Source organism: Hoplias malabaricus, chromosome 10 (assembly GCF_029633855.1).
Source record: "Hoplias malabaricus isolate fHopMal1 chromosome 10, fHopMal1.hap1, whole genome shotgun sequence".
NCBI lineage: Eukaryota > Metazoa > Chordata > Actinopteri > Characiformes > Erythrinidae > Hoplias > Hoplias malabaricus.
The window spans coordinates 28,301,411-28,322,742 of record NC_089809.1 but is presented as its reverse complement, the minus strand read 5'-3'; the positions used below and the strand labels follow the sequence as shown (position 1 = coordinate 28,322,742).

At 38.7% G+C, this 21,332-nt stretch overlaps 1 protein-coding gene across 4 annotated transcripts; it reads right to left on the bottom strand.

Moving 5' to 3' along the window:
• Window positions 1-3,469: 3,469 nt before the first annotated feature.
• Window positions 3,470-19,681, bottom strand: LOC136708304 (polycomb protein SCMH1-like). Of its 4 annotated transcripts, none has more exons than XM_066682768.1 (17): window positions 19,614-19,681; window positions 18,766-18,983; window positions 17,284-17,331; window positions 16,317-16,394; window positions 15,968-16,038; window positions 15,544-15,778; window positions 14,664-14,752; window positions 14,154-14,400; window positions 7,435-7,688; window positions 7,129-7,284; window positions 6,816-6,942; window positions 6,408-6,608; window positions 5,785-5,952; window positions 5,499-5,627; window positions 5,157-5,291; window positions 4,884-5,026; window positions 3,470-4,300 (listed from the first exon to the last, which is right to left on the bottom strand). In XM_066682768.1, exons 3-17 carry the CDS (start codon window positions 17,306-17,308, stop codon window positions 4,178-4,180), a joined length of 2,181 nt encoding a protein of 726 aa, XP_066538865.1. In that variant the 5' UTR covers window positions 17,309-17,331; window positions 18,766-18,983; window positions 19,614-19,681; the 3' UTR covers window positions 3,470-4,177. The 4 variants fall into 4 exon arrangements, with proteins under 4 accessions (XP_066538865.1, XP_066538869.1, XP_066538868.1 ...); XM_066682772.1 differs by having other exon boundaries at window positions 14,154-14,397; XM_066682771.1 differs by having other exon boundaries at window positions 18,766-18,896; window positions 19,614-19,674.
• Window positions 19,682-21,332: the final 1,651 nt, after the last annotated feature.

Below are 21,332 nucleotides of genomic sequence, written 5' to 3'. Positions count from 1 at the left end.
ATTTGATTCTAAAGTATCAGGAGAAGAAAATGAGTGGGAAGAAAAGATTATTACATATAATTTTAATATATTAACATGTTTTTTAAATTAAACTAAGGAGATGGTAGCAGGCTGAAGGCAGGCCATGACATTGAGAGGGTGTATTTGTTGGCACTTGCTTCACTTGAGCCCCCCACGCGTGTATTACTGCAGGTTTTTTGATGTTAAGGGCAATGTGTAAATAATTCATTTTGCCATGTGAAGCATAGCCCTTGGCCTGGCCAGCGTGAACAGGTTGTGGCAGGAGTTGCAGTGTTTGTTGTTTGTTATGTGTGTGCGTCACACCACTGTGTCTTCACAGGGTTGAATTTAAGCTTCTGTGTGGCTTAATCTGACCAGCACATGGCTGCAAAATGGCAGCTCAGAGTGTGGTCAGCTCATGGCTTTGGGTCTTGTTTACATTTGGCATTAAAACGCATCCTGTATCTGAATGTTGTTTGTATACACATTTAAAACAAGTGTAACTGTGTGTGTGACCTGAATGTGTTTGGATCTAGCTACTGATGTGGAGGTAGTCAAATGCTCACTGTGGTCTGATTTGTCTGTGTTTGTATAAATGTGTCAGGGTAGAAATGCATTGTGATTGGAAATGTGTGTGTGTGTGTACACCACACTGTGATCAGATATCTGTATGTGTATAAGTGGAGGACAACAGGCACTGGAGTACAAGGTTACCTTGAATATTCCATGAGAAAATGAGATGCCATCAATGTCTTGATGCAGACAAGCTCAAGTGTAAATATTGTGTCTTGATTGGACAATGATCCGTTCTCCATGGTCAGATCACAGTGATTGGATGTTAACGTCAAAATCAAACAGGACCTTGGGAGATGTTTACTCTGTGTGTCCTGGGAGCAGGAGGAATCCAAGCCGGTCAGCAGAGAAGCACACATTCCAAATGTCTCCTGAGTGCTACTTTGGCAGACTAAGGAGAGCAGATTGAGTGGGTTTGATTTCACCTGTCGGAGATAACTATCATGCTGACATATGACGTGCAGCGCCATCATCATTTCTGCAACGTCATGGCAACCTCTTTCAGACACTCACAGGGCCATCTGTGGAGGAGGAGATGAGATCTGCAGCAGGGCTTGTATGTGGGAAATGGGGCTGTCAGAGCTTATAGAAGAGGATCTACACAGCAGAAATGAGCCCAGTCTCCCTTGGCTTGGTAAATGTGCTGACAGGCAATACTGGCAAAAACGTTTGAGTTAGGGAAGCTCATATGGACTCCTCCTTCCCATATTGTTTGACTGACACTTTGCCACACTCTCCTCTCAGCTGGACTCCACTTAGTTCAGACTGTGAGTAATGGCGCTGACCATGGAAAATTGAAACAGTGGTATTGTTAAAAAGAACACATCTAAGGTTTTTACGAGACAAGGATGAGAAAAACAAAATTCTCCTGCTCATTTTTTGTGCAGCAGTTTGTCGAAACGTAGAGTAACATATTTTCACTCATAATATTGACTAAAGACAAACAACGTTGTTGTACCCTTATCTCAATATATACATAGTAAATGACTAAATCAATCTCAGGTCAATGTAATTAGTAATAAATTGATGCTAAGTATTTTTTTATTTTACATAGTTAATTGACTAAGTGAAATTTTTGAGGGACTAAATAAATATTCACACACAGCAAATTAATTAACTATAATTCTGCATTGGGTTTATCAAAGTTGGATTTGCAGTGGATCTGGGGCCCACCCGGAATCGTTGGGTGGAAGGCAGTAACCCACCCTGGACAGGGCACCAGACCATCATAGGGCATCACACACTCAGCCAATCACACACAAATGAATATGGATATGTTCATGTATCTGTTTTTTTTCTGTGAGAGATAAGGTGGAAGAATTTGACACTGACATTGTATAAAAGGTGAATAATGTTGCCAGGTAATCAAGAAGCTAAATATATTATTTAAACATTATAAATAACAATTATAAATTGCCTTATAAACTATACGCAGTACACTACACAAAACCAGGACCGTTTTAATCTAGATGTGTTGAGTTGCAACACTATGCACTCAGAGAGTGTCCCGTTTGCTTTAGATTATTTAAATAGGCAAATAGTTTCAATTACTCCCACATAGAGTTCTGACTCATAATTAAGTGTTGTCTTCAACCTAATACTTCATACTAATCACATCTGAAAAATCTGATGCTGATAAGTGATGGCCTCGTCTCAATTTGGCCAGGACTGAAAGAAAGGATAGTGTGCAACATTTCTGATCAGAGGGCTTTCCCAATATATCCACTGCGGAACGATGAAAGAGAATCACGTGACATTTATGCACAGGAAATACTATGAAGTAAACACACATGCTTTGTGGGTAGGTCAGTTTAACTGATCTTAGAGGTTCCTTCCTGTTTGCTGTGAGGATGTGGTAAGATTTACAGTATATTGCATCTCTCACTTTGCAGTCGATATGTGCATATGCCAGCAAGTGGGGTCCAAGTGTTCTATTTTGTCAACACTAAAATTTATAGTCTATCAAAACAGACATCTACAAATACATACTGAAATTGCTATGAGGCTAATACAAGCATTAAGGTGCACTACTGTAGTGTAGAACTGGTAGTAAGGTCAGTGAATTGGTTACAAATTTCATAATATACTGGTATGCAATGCTTGTAAAAGAGTGTCAAAATCAGAAAATCCGTTATCAGTATTTATGTTTGACATCAAAATTTAAACAACACGGACCAGCCAGAGTACTAAAAAGAATTAATATTTCGACACTCATTATCCATTTTTCAGTTCCACTTACAAGTGCACGTTATGGATCTACAATTACAAGCTGTTGTCCATCGGTTGCTATGCATACTTTGTTAGTCCCCTTTCAGTTTTTAGTTGGTGGATTATTCAGTCCAGCAGTGACAATGAGGTGTTTAAAAACTCCACCACATCATGTCACTACTCCTGAAAAGTATGACAAATTATATCTGCTTTGTGATTCTCCTGAACACTTAAGAATAGTTTCAAGGGGGATATCAAAATATGTAGAGCTGCAGATGGATTTGTATGTAATGGTAGAGCTGAAAAGTGCATCAGTACGGTAGATGAAGCTGATAAAATATACAAGTCATGTAGAAACAACTTTAAAAAAAATAAAAAAAACCTTTGCATATTGCATTTTTCATATATTATCTGAAAATATAAGTGTGTATTTTGTAAATTAAAAATGACACTTTTGTTACTGCTTACATATGCATTGCACTGTATCATAACTGTTGTTAAAGTCTCCAAATACTGCAGCACATTCTTAGCAGACTCATAATACAATTAAGAATTTGCTGCCCCCTTGTGTTGCATTGCTTATATAAACAGCATGGGGAAGAAGGACTATGAGAAAAGTGAATTCAATGCAAAAAGTACAACAAAGTTTCTGAACACTTAATACTTTTTATTTGAGCATTACTGCATATAATGCTTGAACTGTATGAATTCTAATAATATAGTATAAAAAAATTTAAAAAGTACAAATAACAGACATGTAAACATCAAGACAAATACAAAAGACACAAAAGTTTATCGTGGCAGTAATTGCAAGTTAGGTGTTATGTATAAAATACAATATTAAGTATGAAAACTATCTCTGAAGGAGATATCAATCAGAATCCATCCCGAAGTTCAAATGGGAGAGATCTAGTGTTTATCTGAAGTTCATCAAAGTAACTGATCTTATAAAAAAAAATCCATGTTCTCGTATACTGGGTGTGTAAAACATGATAAAAATAAAGATATGTCTTAGAAAGTGAGGCCCAAAAATGGCCTAGGTACTGTCCTCACAGCTCTGATCCTGGAAACTCAAGACCTTGGCAAAGAGAGGAATGTTTATATTTAAGATGGAACAACATGATGAGAAATGTGCGTGGGACAGCTGACCCGAGCATGAGACCAGGGCAAAGTATGCTACATGTAATAGGTACCAAAATGGACAACACTAAAGAAGAACCAATAGACAACAACAGATAAAGGACACAAATTCAGACATGGCCAGGCTGAAAGCTTGAGGACCGTTGCTACAATATGCTTCAGTATGCTTAATTGGGCATGCTTTCCAGTATGCCATGTGCTTGGATGGGATAGATCAGGGATTGGGATTTGGGAACAGCCCTAGAGCCTTTAGACATCAGCGACCCTGTTTAAGTCTGTCAATGTGGAATGTCAGCTTGAGGGCAGGCCCAAGCTTCAGGCCCATGTACTTCATCATCACATCACTGCGTAGCAACAGAAGAGCCTTCCCATCAATCTCCTGAAACAAAAAGGACAGAGACCAGCACAGAGTCAGGATATGCCATAAATTAACGTTTTTCAGTACTCTGTTTTTGCTGAATTTTAGAATTGAAAAGTTGTATCCATCTCCAGTCTTTTAGCTTTAGTTGTGTTACACTCCTCCTACCACACTTGTTACCATCAAAAAAACCTGCTTTGTTCAAGATATGCAGTATCATCCACTGCATTAATGTGCTCTGTATATGGTCCTCAATGTCACCAGACAGGCCTAAGTGTCAGAGAGGATTGATGAGTGTCCAGATCTATCACATTGGCTGACAGATGGCATTGTTGGCTGGAATCAGCCATGTGATGAAGGAGGGAGGATGTCATCACACCCATCCAGGGGGTGAAGCTGATCCTGGCCTTGGATGGTTGAGGCATCATTGGTTGGTAGTTTGCTCCAAGGTCCATCTCATCCCCCCCCATTTTGGTCATATTCATGTGTTTTTTTGGGATTTAAAAAAAATGGAGCTGTGTTGAGAGCCGCAGCTCAGACTCTGGATTTTAAAGTGGGCATCGGATGCAGATTTTCTGAACAAAAGCGGGATTCCTATACATACATGTTTGCGGAATAGTTCTGCATGTGGGCCGAGCTGAGGGTCCACATCTCTGATGAATTGCATGACATCCTCCACAGTCCACAGGTTGGGATCCTGGCTGCTGGGTCGAGGGCTCTCCCTGGAGTTCAGGAAACGCTCTGAACCTACACAAAATGATATACATTAACCTTTTCTGAATTTCTTTTGTACCACAGGGCTCTATTATCTATTAAAACAACAGCAGAAAAAAAACAATGATTGTAGAAACTGAATTGTGTGTGTGTGTCTGTGCACCTGCAGAGCCTAGGCGGTGCAGGCGGCTGGGGGAGCTATTGCTCTGAGAGAGAGGGTGCAGACTCAGATTCTTAGTTGAGGACAACTGAGTTTTCTCCAAGTGCTCTGATCCTCCATTCTCCATCAGAAAAGGTTCTGTTCAAACATAAACGAAGAGTACATCCTATCATAAAACTGTGACAGACAGTATTTCAACACTTCATACAGTATGTACTGGAATAAAAATGGGAAAAAAAGAATAAAATAAAAAATAAATAAATAGCCAAAAAAATAGCAAGCACAAGTATATATCAATGCTGAACACTCAGGTTCCGCTGCAATTATAGAAACTAATGTGAGTACCTTCAGTGGAGTGGCGATGGCTTTTTGCAATTTTGTGAGGCAGAGGGCTGCTGTTGTAAGCGTCCTGAGGAAATCTTTTCATACCTCGAACTGGTCCTAAACTTGCACACTCTGTAAAGCCCCTCATCTCTGACAAACGGGATGACAACATATTTATGCCTTCACAAAAGTGTAACATCCACTGTGGGCTATATTTTTGTACATTCACAGAGAAGTTTAGAAAAGGGTGTAATCAAAGCACATGTGTGAATGTGTAAGGGAGTGTAGTGTGTATTTGAGAGCAGACCTTTGTAAGTGTGACTGTCGTAGTGCACTCCTCCCAGAGGCACAGGCTGGCTACCAAACAATGGGTCACAATGAAGGTTGTGGCAGAGTTTTTCCAGGAATCGTAGAACATAAGTAACACTGTTCACCATGGGCAAAGTCAGAGTGTGCTGCTGCTGGTCAAAGTGGGCTGTAGGGAGTGGGCTAGATTTCAGTGTCAAGCAACCAGGTCATTTACAATCATTTAATGACTAGAGAAGCAGACACTGGAAACAGATTTAAAGGGCCTTAAACAAATGCATAAAGTCAGGGATCACCCAAATATTCCTGCAAAAGTCATAATGAAATATTTTGTTAATTATTACTTACATATTATGTTACACACGTATGTATATGTAATTGTATAAATAATTATATCTCACCTGTAAACGTTACATGACAATGAACATTCAAATTACATCATGAAGCTTTCTTTTATGTGAAATAAGATTGTAATAAATATGGCTTTATTTTTTTAAATAAAACATAAAATATATTTTAAAAGTAAATCCTACATTTCGGTGTGACCTCATATCTTTGAACCCCACTCTAAAATTGGAGTGCCTGTTAAGTTTAAAGTTGACTGAAGCGTATGAGTGTGCCAACCTGAGATGAGCTCTCCCCCATGGCCTGGCTTGAGGCAGTTGAAAACAGAGCTCTGATTATGGGCGCAGTCCACACAGGCCTGCACACACTGCTGCAGCACTGAGGAAGCCCTGCCTGGGCCAAAGTGATCAGGAAGAGCCTGAACCCGCCTTGCATCCAAGTGAGGTCCAGCCTTCCCTTGCTTATTCAGGTAAACACACACTGGAAAAAACACACATGACCAAAGAGTGTGAATGAGGCATGACAAAGCGCAACACAATTGAGCACCATGTCACCACTCACAAACAAAATTACTTGGTATATACCAGTTACATAGAACAATTTCAATTAATAGTATTATATATCAATAAAATTCCAACAATACCAATCCTTAGACTCAGGAGAACAGACTAAACACTCTGAGAATACCCGTGGGAGCCTGCAGGGCGGCACTTGGTATAGTAGCATTGTCTAACGGCACAGAGCTGGTGTCTGGCTCCGGAGTGCTGCTTGTGGGGGAAGTGGGCACGGGGTCAGGCACCACACGTGGCTTCCTCTATTTTGAAGAAATGATCACACACATACACACACACAAACATAGATACATACATACACATATATTAGTTTTACATCCATGAGAATGTTTAATATTCAAATGACAAATACTGAATGACTCAAAAGACAAAAAAAAACTAATCTGAAGCAGTTAAATGCGGTATTAAACAGTAATAGAGACAGAGACCTTGCTGCCAGGTTTGGGGCCTCTCTTTTTTGGGATCTTAATGGGCTCTGTCTCCTCCTGCTGTCTTTGAGCCCAGCTGGCTGGCAGTCGGCCTCGTGGTCTACCAGGACCGGCCAATGCTCCTTGCAACCACAGTGCCTGCTTAGCCCAACCTAACTACAAAATAAATAAATAAGAAAAAATTATATATATATATATATATATATATATATATATATATATATATATATATATATATATATATATATATATATATATATATATAAATCAACATTAACTGTCTCTGTATTCTTGGCCATTCTGTACCTTGCTGCCAGGCTTGGGGCCTCTCTTTTTGGGGACTTTGACTGCTTCCAGTACTTTTCCAGGCTGGTCTCCCTGGAGTTCCACAGCAGCTGTGGTCCCCTTCTGGATCCAGGAACTGCTCAACTTGCTTTTCCTGCGGCCAGGTTTCCGCCCCTTCTGAGCTGGAGGCCTGGCAGCCGTGAGGGGCATGCCTGTGCCCTCCACACCACCTTCAGGCAGAGGGTTTACCACACCTAACTGCTTCTGTAGCCCCACTGAGAACAGAGGAGAAGAATTATTGTGTTATAACTGAATAACTAGATATATTAATGCTTCAGCCAGAGGAGTGCAAAATTATGTTTGCATTTGTTCAGCATTTTTTCACAACTTAATGTAGTAATATCACGGTTTTGTGATGTACACTGTAAATAACTGTAAGGTCAGTGTGAAATTTTAAGTCAAATATCTGCATGTTTTTTTTCCACCTAATCAAATGTCCCCCAGTTCTGCACCAAATTAAGTGCTAGAAAGTACATTATACTTTGAACTTGCTTAAAAATCTGTAAATGTGTAAGATTATTTTTTTGTTTGTTTTTACATAAACACCATCACCTCACCTCTCAGTACTCAGAAACCTGAGAGACAGAAGCTCTGTTTGTTGAGCAGGGAGGGCTCAAATTAAACTGTTTGGTTGACTTAACCAAAGATGCACCACACAGCTAAACATTTACTCAGGAACTGGGAAGTTTTATTTAAACTAGCCATAAAAATGAATGCAAATTTATTTTGATCTTCATTCAAATGGTTTAGTTTATTATCATAATGAAATGAATGTTGTTAAAATACTATCTGCATATTACTCAGCCTTAGTTCAGAGAAGAAGAGAAAAAACAAGCATCAAAGCAATGGCCACAACAAACAGCAGACGACACCATTGCAGCGTTTTTGTTTTCAGGGCTATGGTGACCTATTTTGTTTTGAGCTAGTGAACAAAGACATGGGTTGTGTTACACATTCCTTATGCCGGCAGGTCCTTCAGCACAGGGTAAGAGTATTTAAGAGAGAGAGAGAGAGAGAGAGACAGACAGACACAGACAGTGTGAGAGTGAGAGAGAGACAGACAGACAGACAGAGGGAGCGAGACAGACAGACAGAGAGAGAGAGACAGACAGACAGAGAGAGAGACAGACAGACAGAGAGAGAGAGACAGACAGAGAGAGAGAGAGAGAGACAGACAGACAGAGAGCGTGCACGAGAGAGTGAGAGAGAGGAAAATTTATTTACAAAGTAAAACTACCATTCTTGCCCAAATACCTTAATATTGAACAGTACATTACAAAATGGAGGAACTCAAAACATAAGTAACAATGTAAAAACTAGCCAGTTTAAAATAACAACATTCTAGCTCTTATCCTGCCTCTGTATCGTACAAATGCAAACTACAACCTTCAACTTACACAAAGCAAGAGATGTACACACCTGTGCAGACAGCCAGTTCTACAGTTCAAACAAGGCTGAGAAACACTGGAGAGCTTTACGCACTGCCCTGCTAACAAGCCAAAGTGAAGGAGAGAGGCACATACAGGCAGCAAAACTGCCTGGCTTTAAATTGCGTGTATGTCTGAGTGTGAGTGAGTGATTGGGGTGTTATAGGCTCTACACACTTCCTTCCTGACCTTAGTTTCGATCCACTCATAAAGACCTACAAAATCAAGCCTGAAGAACGTGATGGCCTATGGGTCTGTGATCTTACCTTGTAGAAATCCACACCAGAAATGTGCCAAATATGTGCCAATGTGGGGATGCAAACCAACAGTCAAAGTATATTTCCCACAGTTGGCAAAATAAGTTCTTTAATTTGCTTGTTCTTTAAACTCTACGTCTACACCCCATAAGGGGCCCCTTCCCTCACACACACAATTTGCATATGTCACCCACGCTAAGAACACAAGGCTGTTTGATCATACCAAAACATACTCAATATACAGTCATGGGAAAATAAATATACTCCACCTTCAGCTCGAAATTTTTATTTATCAGGGCCTAAATAACAATTGTATGGTCCTTACCAATTTATATAAATGAAAACAGAACATCAGGTGACAACAAAATATATGAGATTTCAATATTAAAAGCAAAGCGAAAACATGTGGAAAGTACATTCTTCCTATTTCCATAATCAACAAAGTTGCCATAGATAGTCAGGCTGTAGTTACCTTAGCAGAGATGAATAATGACAGGCTGACACATGTAAGTGACATAACTAGAACCTTAAACACTACTGTCTTCGACAACCCCAAATCCAAAAATTTGGGATGCTGTGTAAAATGCAAATGTAAATAAAAACAATGCAATTATTTACAAATGTCATAGACCCATATATTGCTCACAACAGAACACAGTGCCATGCCGCCTGAGGGCATGAAGACCACCAGCATCTGATAATGACTGTTGACCTTGTCCTTTGTGCACAGGGATTTGTCAAGATCCTCTGAATCATCTGATGATATTATGTACTATAGATAGTGGGACAGGGCGGCACAGTGGTGCAGCAGGTAGTGTCACAATCACACAGTTCCAGGGACCTGTAGGTTCCAAGTCCCACGCTAGGTGTGTTCTCCCCGTGTCCGTGTGGGTTTCCTCCCATGGTCCAAAACACACATTGGCATGTAGGACTCAAAAGTGTCCATAGGTGTGAATGAATGTTTGTGTATGTGTCGCCCTGTGAAGGACTAGCTCCAGGGTGTGTTCCTGCCTTGCCCAGTGATTCTAGGTAGGCTCCAGGCCCACCGCGACCCTAAATTGATTTGTAACTGTCTAAACCCATTAGTATTTATGCACTCAAAACACAGCAGAGAAGTTTTAATTTCCAATCTCTGAGCAACTAGACATTCCTTCTGCATTGGTTCTCTCCTCCATTGTTGGCTCGAACATATGTTTGGATTAATTCCAAATTTCACCTCTTTCAGTTGATGTAGTTTATTTGACATGTTGATACTGTGTAAGCCATTATGGTGTCTTGTTTTACACTAAACTTTGTAAATTTGTGAAATTTGTGTTTGGTAGATTATTTAATTGTTGTAACAATGCTACTTGGCAATAAATCTTATACCGTTGGAAAACCTGTTAATTTCCCTTTTAAATGGTGCCACATTTGTAAAGAACATGCATTCGTGGGATGAACAGTAGAGCTGAGTATGTGGGTTGCACCCATGAATCCTCTCTGCCAATGCCAAACAGCTTATTTTACTGTTACTATTGACATCGGCATGCCACGTTTGACTTATCTGGATAAGTTCAAGCTGGTGTTCTGCAAAACCAAGTTGCAGCATTATTTAGAGTGAGCCCTAGTACCATCTCCAAATCAGAGCAGAGCACATTCATTTACTCATGAGTGGCCCAAATAGGAATAAATGCATTTATGGCACCTTTTAGAGGGTAATATGCAGGCAAGTGTTACTAAATAAATGTACTAATTAAAAGATTTATTAATTATCAAGATGTATGAGTACCTATAAACCCAGTTTGGTTTTCTGAAGCAATCAGGTGTGTCTTTACATCAAGAAAGTAGAAAGGACACAAGCCATGACTTTAGAGAAAAAATTGTTGCTACTGGTCTATTAAAGATTCTAAAAGCATCAACAAATAATTTTAAAGACACTAATCTACAGTGTTTATAAAAAATTGAAACCTTTCAAAACTGCTGCCATTCTTCCAGGGGTAATCATCCAATCAAATTCAGTCCAAGATCAGACTGTTTAATGTTCAGATATATAAAACCAAACTGATACCTCACATGACCTACAGACCTCTGTAAACACATGAGAAATTAGAAAAAGTAGAAAAGTTATTACTTTCATAGAAGGGCTATGGCAGCACTACTAAAATTTCCAAAATTGTTATGGAACAATAGAATGTGTGTGTGTGTTGCCCTGTGAAGGACTGGCGCCCCCTCCAGGATGTGTTCCTGTCTTGCACCCAATGATTCCATGTAGGCCATGGACCCACCGCGACCCTGAACTAGATAAGCGGTTACAAATAATGAATGAATGAATGGACCAATATTCAGAGTTTCTCAAAAGCAAGAAATAGAAAAGTAAGGAAAGACCCATATAAAAAATGGGTTTCCTGAGGCTCACAGGAAACAGGGAACATGTCAGCCCTCCTTTACCCACAGATTGTGGCTAAAACAGGATCACAATCTCTTTACTTTTAAGACTATACCCTGTACTTTGGAGTGATGAAACCAAGGCGGAGATGTTTGGTCATCATGCACAATGTGACATTTCGTAAAAACAGCCTGATACTTCAAACATCTTGTACCAACTGTCAGGCATGGGAGGGGTGATGATATGAGTTCTGAAGCCACAGGACTTGGGAAAGCTTCTCAGTGCTGATCTAGAATAAGATATCTCTCTTATTAACTATGATCTCACTGAGAAGAACAGATCCTAGATCCAACTTTCAGAGACTGTAAATATGGCTCTCTGAGACAACAATGAACTCCACTTTATTCTACAATATTCTTGAGACAATGAGACCATCTGTCCAGCAGCTTAAGCTTGGCTCACACTGGGTCATTCAACAGGACAATGATGCCAAGCACACCAGCAAACTGACATCTGAATGGCTAAAGAAAAAAAAATCAAGGTACAGGAAAGGCCTAGTCAATGTTCAAACCTCAACCCCATTGAGATGCCGTGGGAGGATCTTAAGAGAGCTGTGAATAAATGAATGTCCTAAAACATAAATTGAAAACAACTGAACACAATTGAAATAAAGCAATGTTCTAAAAAAGAGTGAGTCAAAATAGACAAATTAGATATTTACTTCAAGATATTTTTGCTAAGAAGTGGTTCTATGTTTTACTGAATTATGAGGTGTATAGGGTGTTTTTTTGTGGAAATAAATGTAAACAGTTTTTTTAATAGGTTTTTAGGCTGTCATCTGAGGTTATTTGTTTGTTTACTTAAGTTGGTGAGGACAATAATTTGTTAGTTAGGCCTGAATAGTAACAACAGGCAAACTCATAAACAACCTTATAAAATTCATGTAGTTAAAAAAGCAAAAATCATTTATTTTAAAAAGATTATTAGAAAAAACAACACTATTTCTAACAATTAACTTGGTTCTATAATGGTGTGTGGTGAGTAATAATGTTTGAGCTCCACCTGTTTCTGTGTTCATGTAAGTGTTACTAATTATCAACAGAAAGGAAATTAGTTCATCTGTAATTAGTTTATCTGTAGTGATTGTTATTCACTATTATTCCTATGGAAATAAACTGTGAGCATACTAAAAAGACTTTAAAATTCTAAAAATGCATAATAATAATACTGACAGACATAAAAATATAATTTAAAAACAAAATAAACAAAAAATACATAATTAAAATGTCTTTGTCCCATACATTTTTTAAACTTCTTAGTATAAGATGAATAGGAGAACTCAACAATGCATTATCACGCACATTGCCAAAAATTCTTATTGGGTAATAAGTTTAAGTTAAGCGGTAAATGACAGTTTCTCTCTCTCTCTCTCTCTCTGCCACAAACACTCACTGTTAGCATCCCTTATTCTTATGTTGCTCTTCTACATAACAAAAGCTGTCCACAGCTTACCACCACTAGGTCCGAAACCTTCCAGAATCATAAGGTCCTTGTCTCTCTGTTTTCTTTACATAAGCCTAATGGAGTCTCTGTCCTCTTCTCTTCCATTTTTCTTTCTCCTGGCTAAAACTTGATGTCCCCATGGCCTCTCTTTCACCTTGTCATCCACAGTCCCACCCAAAAAGCTGTGCCACTCCTTTGCTCCCTTCTTCTCTTCTGCTCGGTGAACGTAACCCTTTCACTCACTCTTTCGTCCTCTTCACTCAATTCTCCCAGTGTCTGGGAATCTCCCGGGAGCAGGTGCCAATGTGAGGCCCACTGTTGGGTCCTAAGCATCAAACAAAGGCTGCAGTGCCAGCTGGGCAGATGCCAAGAACTCATAAAACAAACATGCCTGCAAACCTCCCTCTCTTTCAGTTGTTTTATCACTCTATTTGCAACCATGTATGTTTTAGATTGTCTTGTTGCCAATAATGCATTAATGCAATCCACAATTATTAATGCTGTTCACACATATTTCACTGAGTTGTCTATATTTCCTTATACATATATGTCATAACAGAATGGGAAATGGGTACATTTTCAAAAGTTGAAACAAAAGCAGAAGTTGCATATCAATGATACAGCACATCAACAAAGACGGCAGCGGTGAGTAATGTTTGTTTTTCCAATCTCAAGCTTAGCTGACAGCTTAGAATAAAGAGAACTTATCATTGAGTTTGGTTTGGGATATATTTTATGCTATAATTTCTTAATTGTGTCAAGCCATTTCTAGTAGCAGTAATTTTGTCACTCATATTTCATATTCATAGCAATCTGCTCCAGAAACAAATCAACACTTCTTGCACCATTTCTCTCCTGATACATATTTCTGATCAAATGTTATCTTAATAAAAACATACTTCATATCAGGAAAAACACTTAAACTTATATATGTTTGAACATAACATATAAACCTATGCTAAGTTACTAAATTACTGAACACATTAATATTGTGCATAAATGTTTTTTCCATTTTCGTCCATGTAACCATTTCTGTTTTATACTGCTTGGTGTCTGAATGTGGGCAAAACCATGAGCTCAAGCAGGTGTTTATATCTGAAACCAAAACAGACAGACAAAGACAGATACCTTTAGTGCCTGGTGGTTGCAGGTTATCTCCGGTAAGTGCACACCAGCCCACAGGGAAGATGTCTCTAGAGTCATAGCGGCAGTAGTAGTCAAACGCACCTCTCCAGCCATCGAAGGTGACCAGCACCTCCACTCCTCGCAGGGCCCCCACTGTGGCAGGGCAGATGAAATGTGGGTTTTTCCTGTCCACTGCCTCCAGTTTCATACCCACCTGGAATCCATTCTGCTCAGGAGAGGAAGGCTCCTGCTTAAATATCGGGTACAAAGAGAAATAGAGAAACATATTAAAGACAGAAGGAGAGTTTGCTATTGAAAAGCACTCATTAGAATGTCAAGACTGTAGCTACTTGACATAAAATATTCTTTCAACACGGTTGATATGTATATACCATCAAGCTATATTAATTACAAAATTATAACATTTCCTGTGCTACATTTTAGTAGCATGTTAGTATTATAAAACCAAATGTAGTCAATATCTGTGTTTTGTTTGGAATTACAAACAGGTACCTTGCGAAAGATGCGTGCTGGTGCCATTTCAGCACCATTGAGTGTTTTCAGTAAGAACATGGGCCAGGATGATGCATTTAGTCGGAATCCTAGGGAACAACATTCACTCACATAAGTCATTCTTAAAAAATTAAAAAGAAAAAAAGAAAGGATTAAAACAGTCAAAGTAACATTCAGTCTCCCAAATGTTTCAAGGTAGATGTTAATACACAGTCAACTCTAACAAAGTCCCAGTGATTAGAATATAACTGAATACAACTTCTAATTAACATCATTAAATTATCGTGTGACTGTGTGATATGTAAAATAAAGTTCTAAAATTCCAGCAACTAAAACATTTTGTCAAAAGTGGCACTTTCAGACTTGAAATTAGCTCTAAAAATGGCTTAATAGTCTTACAATACTCTTACATGTTTAAAATCAAACCAGGTTCTATTTTCTAAAAGCAGAGTATGTACATATTTTGCAATATATAAACACAAGAATAAAATAAATCATATACAGTACTTTGCAGCTCTATATTACACAATTGAAATGAGAACAGTAATCTTATTCTGTCATGTTGATAAGTAGCGACATCTAGAGGATGGTAAAGAATTTGCTATAAGCTTTGCCAAATCCCCTACAACAGTTCCTAATATTATCAACATATAAAATATTTATAACAAAAAGTAATATAATATAAAATAAAACATATAATACAATACACATAATACAAAATACCATATTAATAAATCCATAATACCTTTAATAAACTATCACAAAGTAACGGGATTGTGTTCTGATTAATAGTGAATATTGAAAAATGCTATATTAAATGAGCAGGGAATTTTGAATTTTTTTTGTAATATATTCCTGTGTGTTAATACGTGCTTCTCACCCAAGGGTGGCTGTAGCATGCCTCCACTCTTCTCGCAGCTGCCGATTGGCTGTATCTCTGATGAGTCCACCAAGCGCCAGAAATCGTTCTTGTTATCGCTGCCGTCCAGACGCAGCCGAAGGCGCGAGCCAGTCAGGCCTACCACTGTGGCGATGCAGGTAGATGTGGTGTTCCTGGGGTCTTGGGCTTCCAGCTTCATTCCTGCCTTGAACTCGTTTACTGGGGGTGTAGTACTCTGTGGATCATTAAAGTGCAGCATCCGTACCCTTACAAATCTACAGCAGCAACGCTAACACTTTCACATGATGATTAAAAATACTCTGACCATCAGGAACTTGTTCAAAACACACTATGGGGGCTACGCAGCTAAACATCTAAACACATTTACCTGAAACCTGATTTATTGCAACATGAGGACACTCACCTGTTTGAAGCAGTGTGCAGGGGCAGCTACAGCACCGGTATCTTTCAGATACTTTTCCCAACTAAAGTGCCCTAAAAAATGTAGGTAGTAAGGTAAATAGAAAAGAAAATATTAAAGACTTCTAAGCCCAATTCTGTTTTGCTATCCAACTGTGGCTGTGTAAGCTCCATGGTTTTATCTGACAGTATTCTATATAGTTTATTCATGGAATGAAATGCATATGCAAATCAATGGGAATCAAAGTTCAGTCTCCATTAGGTATTCAGAAACCATTCGCTTTCAGAAATTAAGTTGTTATGAATTAGTTATGAATTTAAAACCAAATTCAAATATGTTGTGCTTTAGGTACCTTGATACTGTGATGGAACACGTGAGGGTCGCCCACTACGAGGATGCTTGATCCGCTTGACATCTTTCCACTCAATAGCTAATAGAAAGGAAAAAGAATATCACTAACCACATAGTTAGAAACTATTTACTTTTTAGGTTGCAAAAATAAAAGGTAAATAAAAGATCTATTTAAAAGGTAAGTAAACTAACTTTAAAAAAAGAAAGAGCAAAGAGGTTAAAAATACCGTATTTTCCGCACTATAAGGCGCACCTAAAAAACTCAAATTATCTCAAAAGCCGACAGTGCGCCTTACAATCTGGTGCGCCTTATATATGGACCAATATTGAGCCACAACAGGTCTCGCAACTACGGTAAGCAGCCGCCTACTTCATTTTCTTCCGCGCGCGGTGCATGCTGGATATATACCGGTATATATATTTCATTTCCATTTGTTTTTTATGTAAAGACCCCAAAATGGCTCCTATTAAGAGACACGCATATGACGCAGAGTTTAAACTCAAGGCGATAAGTCACGCAGAAGAACACGGGAATAGAGCAGCAGCAAGAGAATTTAACATTAATGAATCAATGGTGCGAAAGTGGAGGAAGCAACAAGATGACCTACGCCAAGTAAAGAAGACTAAACAGAGTTTCCGAGGGAATAAAGTGAGACACTACATGTTTTACCTTAAACTACGCTGGGTTGTAATCTATTAATAAAGTTGAACTGACCTATCTGACTGTTTTGTTGACATTCCCTTTAGCGCAGCTCCATCTAATTGATGCATAACGTAACCCCCAGCCTCTACTGTAGCATCTATTGTATGCGCCTTATAATCCGGTGCGCCTTATATATGGACAAAGTTTTAAAATAGGTCATTCAATGAAGGTGCGCCTTATAATCCGGTGCGCCTTATAGTGCGGAAAATACAGTAGTTACTTTTAGTGAACAACATGAGACCCAAATGGTATACTCAAAACGTACCTTTCTGAGGCACAGGCTTTCTCATTATCCTGCTGGAACTGGATTTTTCTGTTTAAAAGAACACAAAAAGTGTGACATGTCAGAAGTGTAATTCTACACATAGCTAGATGGGATGTCCAATATGATAAATATCGTTATATTGAAAACTGCTTGTCTGAGCACACTGCAGGTATCAGCAATTCTTGAAGAACACAACTCAGCTACATGAGTCCTTGCCTTTATGGGCCTTACTTGCAGTGAGGCACAAAAGGGCATTGCCAAACTATTCAATGTCGGAAGCATATAATTGTCAGAAATGTCTTGGTATGCTGAAGCATTAACCTTTCCCTTCATTGCAACTAAGGCGCCTATGCCAACCCCTGAAAAAGAACCACACAGCTTTATCTCTCCTCCACCAAACTTTAAAGTTGGCACACCATAGTCAGACAGGTAACATTCTTCTGGCATTCTCTAAACCTAGATGTCCATTAGACTGCCAGATAGAGATGTGTGATCCCACAAATATGTTACCACTGCTCTAGTCCTGTGGCAGCATGCTCTATTCCACTCCTTACGACACAAGGCATTGTGCTTGGTGATGTAAGGTTTGCACGCAACTGCTCTGCCATGGAAACCCATGCCATGAAGCTACCAGAGCACTGTTTTTATGCTGATGTTAAAGCCGTAGGATGTTTTGAACTCTGTGGTTATTGAGCTGGAATAGTATTGGTGACTTTTACGCACGCTGTGCTTCAGTACTCAGCTGTGCAATTTTATGTTGTCGGCCAATTTGTGGTTGAGTTGCTGTGGTTCCTAAATGCTCTTGTCTCTCAGCCAGTGTCTAAAAAATAATCCTTTTTATTTTCCTACTCTATGTCACAAAGGCTGTCCAAACAAGACCTAAAACAAGACCTAAGCTTCTCTCTAAAAGCAAAATACTAACTTTCCTGGGTAACTGGAGCAAAAAGACTACAATTAAGCATACGATGTAGGGCTGAATGGTGAAAATATCTATTGCAATATTCAGAACTAAATTTATTGTAATTTAAACAACACAGAAAACAATTACAATGCAAATGAATCCTTAAAAGTTACATCCATGATCTTAACATCCAACAGTGCACTTTTAATCAATTTTATACGTACACAGTAAGTACTTTATCAGAGTACAGGGACATATTCGTAGCATTTCATCACCTAACGTTTTAAAAATAGGGACAAAAAAACTGCATAAATAATACAAGATATATACATTCAATAAACTTAAAATAAAACTACAACTGTAAATGATAGAATGATGTTCACTACGAAGAATTGGAGATGCTCCGCTGAGGGCAGCACCCCAGTGACAGGTCAGTAACCTTCTTTCTGGGAGAGTAGGATTATAGTACAGAACCACAGAAATGATACCTTTCTAATTCAGTATAGGTTCTTTCAAAAGTGGCTAACTGTCATACGATGAAGCCGGAAAAGCCTGTAATAAAGCACGCAATAATAGCTTACCTTAGTGCCGCATTAGTGTCGTAGAAAACGGTTTCTTCTGTTGGACTTGGTTTTCTTCTTTCTTTCAAAAGAAGTGCGCCTTTTTTGCGCCAAGAGGATGGCGTGGAAATTCAGGCGACCAGTCCCTCCTCCTTCCTCGCAAAATGACAGCAACAACGTTATTTTCCAGGGACACACAGCGAGCAACCAGCAGCACACAGTCGGGAGAGAACACTCAGCTATTTCAGAAAAAAAATCTATGATAAAATCCTGCTGCTAGAGCCACGGAATCAAACATAGACCAGTAAAACCTGAGCACAGAGCCGCAATACGGACTGAGCAAGGACCAAACCTATAGACAAACCAGCTCTACGAGCAGCAAGCTAGCATTAATATCACCAGCGTTTAACGTGTCTCTATGAAGCTGAAGTTGGCTTCTCAATTTAGTTTTCCGTTCTACCTTAAACGAAGTCAGAATAGAACTCTTTTAGTATTTAAGATGGGGCGGAAATTTCGAATAAGACGCCAGTTTTAGTTTCATGAAACCTCGCACTTTAAAATTAATTCTATTTAGCGAGCTAACTAAATTAACATACCTATCGTCCTAATAAATTACCACTTTCATATTGACCGTAAAGGTGGTCATTAAGTAACCCTGGCAACAAATCGAGCTCAGTTCAGTGAGTGTAAGTGGACTAAGGCTAACAACAGAGTCCATCAGTTTAGCTTAGCAACCCATATTAGCAACGTGAAGCATCTTCAGTCAGGTTTATTGCTGAGCGCTTACTAAAAGCCATGCTTATAATCCGAGCTCTTCCATTGAAGCAACGCGTTAATATGAACGTGTGCGTGTAAACATGGCCGTTTACCTTGTTCGGAAAGATTTGTGTTAATTTCTCTAACGGGATGTTAGTCCGCCATGTTTTCTAGTGCGCAAGTATTAGTGTGTTTTGGTGTGAGCGAGGGAGGGGAGGGGAGAGCGGCGCTGCAGCGACCACAGAGAAATATGTAAATTGTATTACAGAAGAAACCCCCAAACTAATTATTTTAATAGTGTGATACAGTATTACTGTATTACTGCTATACAGATATATTTTTTCATGTAATGATTGTGTAGGGCTCTGTTGGAGTCAAACCTTCCAGTACCACTTCTAAGCAATTTATAGAGGTATAAATCCATTTCCAGAAAAGTTGGGACTATGAAAGAATAAGTTAAAAAAAACTGCAATGACATGCAGATTATTTAAATCCTATATTTATTTGAATCAAGTACAAAAAGAAAAATGCACATCGAGTAAAGTTGTGTAATAATACTAATACATTCAGAAATAAAGACAGGTCAGGGTTCACAACTCTGAAAGGCTGTGCAACAATTGAAACTTTTTCAACTGTAAATAGCATTAAAAGATTCAGAAAATCTATATAAGGGACAAGGCCTGAAACTAAAGTTAGCTGTCTGTGATCTTTGGGACAATAATTAACAATGAATTTAAACAGCCATGGTTCGGTAGTGGAAATGAGTGCATGTGCTTAGAAACACTTCTCAGATCAATTGCCAGCACACAGTTTGTTATTGCATCCACTAAACCCAGTTAAAACTACTATGAAAAGTACAAACTATAAACAGGAGTCAGAATCTCTGCCACCTTCTCTGGGCCCAAGCTCATATAAGATCAACTGAAAGGAAGTGGAAAAGTGTCCTGTGGTTTGACAAATCAAAATTTTTAATTCTCTTTGGAAAATATAGATACTGCATCCTCTGGCCTGTTATAAGTGTACAGTTTAAAATGCAGCATCCTTGATTGTATGTGGGTGCATTAGTACATAATGCATTGGCATATGGAAAGGTCCTGGTAATGTTGGTCCCAGAGAAGCAGAATTTATATAACACATAAGAATGGGAAAACGTTTCACTTCCTAAATTACAGTGTCTGGTCTCCTCAGTTTCCAGACAGTGTGCTGTTAAAAGGAGAGTTGATGCAACATACTGTCTCACAATGTTTAGAACATGGTGCTGGCCTCTCTCTCTCTCTTTCTCTCTCTCTCTCTCTCTCTCTCTCTCTCTCTGTATATATATATATATATATATAGTTACACTTACATAACGCCTTTCTAGATACACAAGGACGCTTTACAACCTGCACAGCACTCAATCCACTTACACACTGGTGAGATATATATTGTCTTTGTACTATTTTCAATTTAATTCAGTTTATAGGATTTATGAACCATTACATTGTTATTACAATTTGCAGCTAAACATGTGGTGTGCATTTTGAGATACCACTTTATTTTCAGCATTTTATTATGAAAACATGGTGTGTGACAAGTTTTGAATGGAATGGTATTCCTTGCAGTGTTGACTGTACAGCATCCTTAGGAGTCTAGAATGGTGAATATTAATGTATTAAATAATAAATCACACAAATGTGTAAAAAGGAAAACAGGTGAATAAATTTGAATACTAACAGGAAATTATTAAACAACAAATGAGATTAGCAAAATGAAACTAAAGAATCATCAGCTTGGAGATCTGGCCTTAAATCAGGCTCAATATTAAGGTATTGCATTTGCATCTTGCATTATAC